The 10,040-nt window shown below is 31.9% G+C and overlaps 1 protein-coding gene across 1 annotated transcript in view; it reads left to right on the forward strand.

Moving 5' to 3' along the window:
• The window catches only part of LOC133202274 (probable serine/threonine-protein kinase kinX), a 31,020-nt gene extending 22,910 nt beyond the window's left edge, over positions 1 to 8,110 (forward strand). The window contains exon 33 of the mRNA XM_061338067.1: positions 6,627 to 8,110. Within this exon, the coding sequence (XP_061194051.1) occupies positions 6,627 to 6,857 (231 nt within the window). The 3' untranslated portion in view covers positions 6,858 to 8,110. The remainder of the gene's footprint in view (positions 1 to 6,626) is intronic.
• Positions 8,111 to 10,040: the final 1,930 nt, after the last annotated feature.

Below are 10,040 nucleotides of genomic sequence, written 5' to 3' on the forward strand. Positions count from 1 at the left end.
AATATCAGCCCTCTACTATTTATGGATCAAAAGTTACACTGCATTTAATAACAGTTTGACATATCGCATTTAGACAGCATAAACACATTCTAAAATGTAAACTCCCAAGTGACCAATATATAGGACGTCTCTATTTTTTTTTTAAATATGATGAAAACATGTCACAGCTTATTATTTTTCTTACAAAGATCATTGATTATTGACAATATAGGGATGTCATTCTTTTTTCTCACGAAAATTTTAAGAAATTAGTTAAAATAGATTAAATTGGTGTTTTGTAGTACCTTAAGGTGGGGTTCATTTGATTTTATAGCGGAAATGCATTAATACTTTGTAAATCTTCTCCTCTGCTACTGGGTATTAAGCAAACAAACTAAATGCATAGTTATGATGAGCAAGGGTGTCTCTTCCAAAATTGTGAAATGCTTGGCCCCAAGTTCGAGGGTTCCTGTGTCTCTCTGTCTGTCATTCTACCATCCGCAAATTTTTCTGTTTTTTTTCCCTAATAACTTTTTATGGTAGTCCTATTAAGTATAGGTTTCCTTGTTGAACAGGCAGTAAGGCTAATTTTGATACTAATTTTAATTCTGTACGTTATCCGGTTTGGGGCTGGGTTGGTGGGGTAGATTCCTAATTTTATATAGGAATGAATGGGCATATGAGATAACTGCTCCTCTTGTAAACTATGAAAGCTATAATGAGTTGTGGTTAATTAACTCATCTGCTTTAGAATTTCAAGATCTTGCTATAGAATATTCAGAGCCTGATCTTTATCTGTCACATCAAGATTAAATAACACCTCTAGTTGCAAGTGATGCTTGTTTTGAAGTGAAGGTCATGCCTGGGTGATGTTTGCATTCACCAGAGGTTAGCATTTTATGAAACACATCCTTCATTCTGGTTTGAATATACATTTATGATATGATATTTTTACTCCCTGATTAAATACAAGGATATTATTAATTTCGTAAGGTAGTTGTATAATTTTATTTGTCAGTTTGGAAATATGTCCAAATTTTATAAATACAGTTGCTGTTTCACATTTTTCAATTATTTTTAAATTTTCTTTTCTGATGTTGTCACTTTGCAGAAAACTACTTGCCACAGTGACGGCATATGTGCAAAAACGCGGAGTATTCCACGACAGGATTCCTCATTCAAATACAAATGTACTTGTTGAAAAGATATTATTTAAGGTCAGACGACACTTTTCTCAAAAACGTGTAATTTTCCACAAGAATTTGTCAGTTTGGCACGTTTACTCACAAAAAAGTGAGGTCCTTACCAGACATCTGTGCAAAATACAAGAGGATGATGTTTAATACATAATCCTATTGGAAATGACTTAAATTGCCAATATAATAATTTTTGGCGATTTTCTTTTATAAGATATTTTGAAAACAATAGAAACCACAAGATGATGAAAATAATTACATGAAATATTTTTCTATGTAACGAAGAGATACAAAACAGATACTAGTATTCGAGGAAAGTTTGTCTGCCCTTACCTTAATATTACTAGTACGACATAAACATCAAGAAAGTTTTAATGTGTCTTTTCTAAAACTTTGATGGATACAAAGCTTAGGGACAATTATTCGTTTTTAAGTGTCCGAATTAAATTTCTTTCTCAGGCACGCAACATAACAGGAACAAATTCAGTCCGATTAACGATCGAATCATTGCTCGGGAGAACGCAATCTTTTGGTGTTTAATCCATATTGTTATATTGATAATATTATACCATGTTTGTACAGGCCCATAGAACTTGGGGGAGTGAGAACGTCGGGGGGAGGGGTGCATTACTTTTTTCTGAGTGTAGTATTTTGCTTTAGTTTTAATATTTTAATATATATATTTTCATTTAGATGCTTGTTGCCCCCTCCCCGTTTTTGTTGCTACTGACGAATTCCAGCATTTGAAAAGAAATGTACCAAATTAAAAGGAAGCCCCCCCCCTCCCCACAAGAAATAAGATTTTCGAGTTTGGACCGTATAACTTTTTTTGTTTCTGGAGGTTAACCCCCCCCACACACACACGTTTAAAACCGCTGCTATGGACCTGTAGAGGTTTTTTTAAAAAAAAAAACAAAAAAAAAAAAAACAACAACAACGAACAATAGGTGGTCAATCTCATCCAAACTGTATCACATCTTAATCAAAATCGTACATACTTTTGTAAGCATTGCCATCCAGACACGTTACGTTGTTTTACCCTGTCACCAATTAAAACAATTCCTTTACATTATATTCGTTGATTTATGTCAGTGTTACAGGATACATAATTGCTTACAGACATAGACTGTCTTTTAATTGTAAAATAACCCACCTAATGTACATTATAAAATATTAAAATCATTCGATGATTCGAAGTGGTTGATTGATAACGCCATTTTCACTTTATTCAAACATGTAACAAACTGCGTAGATACCGCGAATATTCGACAATGATACATACACAAAAGAAAACAAAGTCCACCATTTTCAAAAATATCACTATATCTTCTCCAAATAAGTGGTGGATCGATACTACATCGGAAGTGCAATTTTAGTGAAAAAAAATGTTATAATTCGTCAAAATATCATACTGTAGAAGGAAAATGCATTTCCTACACCCTATCCAATGTTCACTGGATGCTATCATCTTCATATACCTGTATCTATCTGTTCTTATCTCTATTTCGGTGTCCTTGTAGGGTTTATCGTTTTAATTTTTGATTACACACTAAATGTTTAACTTTCATAGAAATTGAAGAAGAATCCTCAATTTTCACATTACAATTTATTAAAGGCATGAAATTTTTCCAATTTCGACTCTGATAATCGTAAAATGCTTAAATTACATTAACTTACATCTCTTTCACAAAAAACTACGTATAACCCCCTCCCCCCCCCCCCAAAAAAAATACTGTGTAACACCTTTTCTCTCTGACATTTTAGCTCCTCTGAAACACATAACAGGGGATCAAACTTTTACTTAGAAATTTATACTAAAAATCTATGTTTCTTCATAGGAACATAGAGAAATCCTCTTAAGATTCGAACAGCAAGGTCATGACGCAATACTAATTTTGGTTTGAACATATTTTATTGCACTTTGTAATTACAAAGGGATTAAGCACAAGGTTTAGTTTTTAAAAGTTAAGCCTTTTCACTACATGTATATTACAAATTTAAATTAAATCACGGTTAAACATGAAGATTTATTAATCCTATTGGACGATAGAAGTTTGGTGCTGATTTTTCTTTTGTTGTTTTCATTTTTGTAATTAATTTTTCTTCCTCATTCCACTGAAAAAATATAATATTTTCTTACTAGCATACTGAAAAGAATGTATCCCATTTTTGGCGTCCATAAGTTTAAGAAAAGCATAAGATAATGCACAGATATACATTTGTATATGGTATTAAATTTCCCCACTTACATGTATCTTTTCCGCAACTTACGGGACAAAGAAAATCCATTAAGGGCAGACGATACGTTCCTCAATTATACAGTCAAATTTCGTGATCACAAACTGAATGAGTCAATTAAAAACAGAAAAAACTTCGATGTGAAAATATCGAGATATTTAGGTAAAAATAAACAAAGAAAAAAAGCAGTTGGGAATTCCAACTAACGTCGAGGTATCCGTGGTATTCGAGACATCCGTGTTCGAGATATTGGAGTTCAATTGTATATATTTTTCCCAAGAATTTGGGATTGAAATATTGATACTTTAACAGGTTTTCTCTTACTAACATTCCAATAACAGCGTGTCATTTTGCTTGATCAAGCGTGCTAAACGTTCACACGTTGATTACCATATTACTCTTTGATTGGCTGGTTGGTTAAAAAAACATACTACTTTACATATAAAACACAGGATCTCAAATACCACCGAGAGTATTGACCAATCGCATCGAACACGTTGAATGATTATTTACTACGGTAGAAAACAGCAATACGTGGTCAGTCAAAGCCTGTCTTACTTTGTATAACAGTAATACTTTCTATAATCTAACGTGTCAAGTTCAATTGTGAATTGACCGGGTAAAAATATTTGATTCGATACGCCAGAGCATTCTCTACGTATGAACAATTTCGAAAACGAAGTAAGTTATTGACAAACAAGTTGATGAAACAAGAATATCAACAGTCTCGTTTAAATCATCATTTCGTAAGTTCTATGGTCGATATAATGACCTTGTCAGCAAAAACATCTTTCATTAAGTCAAATGCTGACTGACGTTTTTCATACTAATTGTCAGGCCATTATTTACACACTGAATTGTCGACGGATTTTTCCGTTATTTCCCGATCATGACAAGGAGCAAACGACGGGTGTGACCGGTCGGCAGGGGATGCTCACTCCTCCATGGCACCTGATCCCACGTCTGATGTCTTAGAGGTCCGTGTTTGCTCTGCTCCTATTTTGTAATGTTAAATGGACTTTTGAGCTCGAATACTGTTCGTTATCTCCACATATTTCATACGAATCTTTACGTGAAAACTAGTAAACAATGCTCCTGAGTACTGGTACATGGGTGCGGTATGCAAGTGATAGCTAAAGAATGCATATTACAATACGTTTGATTCACACAACAAAGCGCTAGAGTTTCATTTTCGATGTTCAATAAACTCTAGCACTTTGTTGTGTGGATCAAATATTGTTATAAATCAAAATCTTTGGAATATCTCTTCCTTGGGCTAGAAATATCTAATCATAACCATATATAACACATGCAGAAAAAAGGACTTTGTCTGACCACGTGTTGTGTTGCTGTTTACTACAAATCACTCATTTAATGTGATTGTTCAGTATTACGAGGGTCGTTCAATAAATAATGCAATAGGTCATCTTAAAGTAAGAAAAATACGTAATACATATTCTAAACACTTTCAATCCCTCAAAGCATTCCGTATTATCCTTTATACATGTCTTAAGTCTTTGTACCCATGACCAGAAAACCCCAGCATACCCATCTTTAGGGATGCCCCAAAGACACTGATGAATATAACTTTCAATGACATATTTAATATTGTACATTCTTCCTTTGATTGTTTTTATGCATTTTTGGAATAAAAAGATCTCACAATGGCTGAGATCTAGCGAATATGGAGAATGGCAAAGCTCTGTAAACTTTCTTTTCTTCAGAATTTTATTTATTTCTCTGTGCTTATTTGCAGCAACGTTGCCAGGTGCAAGAAAATTACCCTGGGCAGCATTTGGACTTCTTTGCAGGAAATTTGTTTACCTTTCTTCATTGTATTTGAACATAAAAGTTACCATTGATGGTCCTTCCTTGGGTGTATGTACATGTTTTACTGAACCTCTTGAAAAAAAATGAAAACTAATAAAACATGCTAGGAGCCCTTGTTTCTCTTTACAATAATAAGAACAATAGCTTTATCTTTTATTCCACATTTTATTATTCATCTTCCATTTTGGCTATAAAATTGCACCCATGTTTCGTCAACCATCACACAAATTTAACAAGTCTTCTATTTTGTTGAAATATTTGGTTTTAAATAGACCGTTGGCATATTTAATGCGTATTTTTCTCTCAGGAAATTTTAGAAAAATAAGGCATCTATCTGATAGAAATATTATTATGTACATTTCCGTGTGAGAATTCTATAAAATGTTATGACGATGAAATGCTTAGTGTTCTAGCAATGTCTTTGCATGTAAATCTGGCATTCTTAGATATTATATTTCACATAACATCGATGATTTTTGGTGTTCCTACAAATTTCAATCGAGCAGTTTGACTTTTATATTTTAACTCTCCTTTTTTTTTTTACTTTTGAATTGCTGAACCAATCTGAGAACTATGCAGCGTTAAAGACATATCTTTAATATGAGTTCTTCGGCGATTTTCTAAAAGAAGCACAGTTTTCACAAACGCTCTCATTTCCATCTTCTTGGGAGAGATAATTTTAAACAGTTTTCAGCTCAGTGTAGTGACCATGCATACTTTAAAAGTGAATTTCTTTGCGAGGACAATAGGAAACATCATGGGGTTTTCTGTGAGCTCTTTAAATGAACGTTTCAACTGTGAAAAATAAAATTAAATAGATCTACATTTACTATGATATACTGTTTGTTGCATTATTTGTTGAACGACCATCGTACATCAGTGATATTGCAGGGTTCTGTGTTTCATATGTAAAATTGTATTGATTCTATTGAAATCAAACATCCAGTGGATGGGTAATTTGGTAATCCGTTTGTGGAATTTTACTTCGGTCGATCAAGCAAACGGACACCTGTTATTGGAATGATAGTAAAAGAATTGAGGCACATTACCAGGCATTTGTGCAAGAATGATAATTACTATATAATCGTCTTAGAAATCACTTGAATTGCTGATGTAATAATTTTTAGTGTATATATGTTTTTAGACATTTTGAAAACAGTTTGAAATCAGAAGATAATAATAATTAATAATATTTCTGGTTTATTAAGAAGAGATACAAAAACAGTTTTTCGAGGAACGTATCATCAGACCTTAATTTAAAGATGTAAATTTAACTTCGAATTGACATATTTCATATGTTCAGTTCTTCATGCAGTTTGGAAGCATTGCAAATAATTAAGTAGCTTGAAATTCTCGTATAACACCGCACTTTTTATCCCTCAGGCTTCACTGTTTAACGAGATATCCGTTGAAGTTAAAACCAAAATGGAGACATGTAACAAGAGGACCAAAGCAATCATCATTGGTGTCGTCATCGCTATCCTTGTCCTCGTTGTCATCATTCTCATCGCTGTTGTGGCTAACAAGTCTGGCAATACAGAGCCAGAGTATCGCACTGTTCACATTATCCATGTTGTTAATGGCACAGCTCCTTATACGCCTTCACCCGGTTAAAAAAAGAATACAGTGTGTTTTGATTTTGCTTCGGAAATGATTTAAGCTCACATGTAAAAATAAAAGCAAACATGTATATTCAGAATTCGGGATAGAAAACGATAGAGATTACAAATGTCGTAGACGTTACTTGCACTAGCAAATAATTATTAAGTTCATTAATTATTTAATTATCAACGTAATTAGGCTTCTTTTTAACCATATTATTTATAAGATGTAAACATACATTAGTAGAGGATATAAAAAATCCCGCATAATATTTTCATTATTTTGGTTGTAATCCATTCAAAGATCATATGCCTTAGATAAAGTAACAGCAAAGCTGCATTCTTAATCCAGACTGCATTTGGACAGTATTAAGAAAGGCGAATGTGCAATTTTATATTTTCTCAAAATTTTGCTCTTATGTCTCTATGTGTATCTCTTTACTTCATCAAACAATAAATCTTTAACAATCATTTAATTGTACAATATTTCATGTAGATATAATGCAAATTGTACTATATTTCATGTAGATATTAATGTACATCTCTACTTGTATTTGTGTGTGTGAATTGCCGTAATTTGCCTCTAATATATTGTATAACATTTGTAATAAAGCCTGTGATATCTCGAAAGGGTTGGAAAAATTGTGATTTGTTGTCTGAGGTTGTTGTTGTCCAAATATTTTTATTCTGTAGCATCTGTATTTTAGTAATCTATAAGCAGGCAGTGTAAGTATTTGTTAATATCTTTAAGCAATTTTTGCATAAACATATTTTTCGCTTTGTAAAAAACCTACTACGATATACAAATTACATGTTATTTAAAAGGGCCCAATCGAATTTGGATTCAGTGGTTTATATACAATTTATACTGTAATACTAGTCATGCATATACTTATGAATGAATTAACATAACATATAATCTGTTTTAAAATATAGGCATTTTAGTAACATTGTCTATATTGTGTCTGCTATTATCCTACATAGGTATCTGTTATCCCTTTTTATATCCCTTTTCTTTAGTTTTACCAACATGCAAAAGCATACTGTAGAATGGTTGTTTGTTTTTTTTTTTTCTATTTAGACATTATAAGGCTGAGATTAAATCGTTTGAGTTGTTCTCTCGTGATGTAAGGGAACAGATTGCCCAAGTTTGTATTATTTATTTTTTTTCTTGAATGTGTATTGTACGACAATTTACATTGTGTATATGTATATTTGCAAATTGACTTAGAAATGCTAGTTAAAATAAAACGTATATTATGCTTATTTATTGTATTATTTCTCTTTGTCCTTTGGGGTATTACCTACATTCTAGATTTTTAAATACTTTAATTATCTAGACGTTTAAATTCATTCAATGTTTATGTTCTTAAAACATTTCAAGATCTCATTTCCCATTGACTTTCATTTTCCCTACCAAAACCTTGTAGTAGACTAATAATAAACTTAGGTTTACTATAACTTATCTTCAGTAAACCAAAGTTTCAAAGTTGTTACTAATAGTAAATCAAACATCCGTACTTTTCACAATAGTAGTAAACCTATCATCTACCATACCTCCTTCGACAATAGTTACCAAAACGCTTTTCCGGCCATAACTTGCATTAAATCTTCCAAAATGTGACTTACAACTCCATGACGGTAGTCAGCTTGACTTTCAGTTGATTTTTTTTTACTGAAAAAATTTAATTCATCTATATTGTTATATTTGTGCTCTTACTCTCTTCTTTCTTTCTCTCTTTTAAGTTTCAACATGAGCTCCGATTGTTTGTTTCCATGGTGGGTATCAACTCGTAAACGTCTTGTAATTATTCTAAATGGTTAAAATTATTTCAGTGAACTGCCAAGGTTTAGGTGATATTGCAAAGCGCAAGGATGTTTTTCATTACTTAAGAGCCTTAAAATATAATATTTATTGTTTACAAGATACACACTTTTCATGTGATGTTGAAAACGTAAGAAATTTGTGGGGATACCAGTGTTTTTTCAGCTCATGCACCACAAACTCTAGGGGAGTGGTAATTCTAGTTAACAATAACTTTGATTTTAAACCTCTTTCAGAAAAGGGTGATGTTGATGGGAATTATATTTTACTTAAAGCATATATAGAGGGCCATGAAGTTTTGATATGTGTAGTAGTGGCCTTAAGTGAAGAATAACACACCACTTATGGGTTCATCGTTTATTATTAAATACTTCAGTGTTGATATGGATGGACACAATGATAATATAATAGTTGTAGTTAAGCCCTGTAATAGGAATAATCAATATTGAGCATAAAAAATCAACAATAACTTACAAGGGAATATGTATATTACAAGAAGGATAACTCTTGCTATCTTCTTAAAGTTTAAAGTACTTTACAAGTTATTTCCCTTGACTGCATTAAAATATATTAAAAACATTAATCCTGATAATGAATATTATGCATATACAATATTACTCAATAAATATATACATTTCAATGCAACTATTTCACATTACATTTATCTAAGATAAAAGTATTATATTTCATATTCTTATCAATTAATTACCTGTTTATGGAACAAGGCTTAAACTCAATTAGCTGCCTGATACAAGTCTCGGGTATACTACATATCAACTGTAAATAATAATTTAACTATATAACTACAGAATCAATAATCATATCCCATCAATGAAATTGATAACTGATATTTCTAATTACTAAGGTCGAATGATAAAAGTAAAAGAAATAAACTTGAAATCAATTGAATTTACTCATGAATGATAGAAAATGCATAAATTAGATAATTTACAGAAAATATTAAATCAGATAATAAAATATAGAGTGCACTTACTATCTGTCAGTACATCTTTCAGGTCGGTCAGGATAATTCAAATATGGCAGACTTCACATAGATACAGTCACTACATAATTATATACTATAAGACCTTTCCTCTACGGAAACTAACTTTCTAATGAACAAAGGCAGTTCACCAAAAGCGGGAAAATATATAAAGTAAATCTATTGGTTCTTCAAACCACATGACATGTATCACATGTCTGAAAATGACCACATAGGTAAAATAACCATAGGCATTAAATACCAAAAAGTCATTAATTGAAGAAGTCAACTAATAATCAATGAATAGCACAATAAAAGAACCAAGGAAGGATAGGGCAATACAGGAATGTGTATCTAATTGTGTTTCAACTCAATATATACAAAGTGAT

Source organism: Saccostrea echinata, unplaced genomic scaffold (genome assembly GCF_033153115.1).
Source record: "Saccostrea echinata isolate AGI-Se365-2 ecotype Australia unplaced genomic scaffold, CSIRO_AGI_Sech_v1 ptg000046l, whole genome shotgun sequence".
In the NCBI taxonomy this organism is placed as follows: Eukaryota; Metazoa; Mollusca; class Bivalvia; order Ostreida; family Ostreidae; genus Saccostrea; species Saccostrea echinata.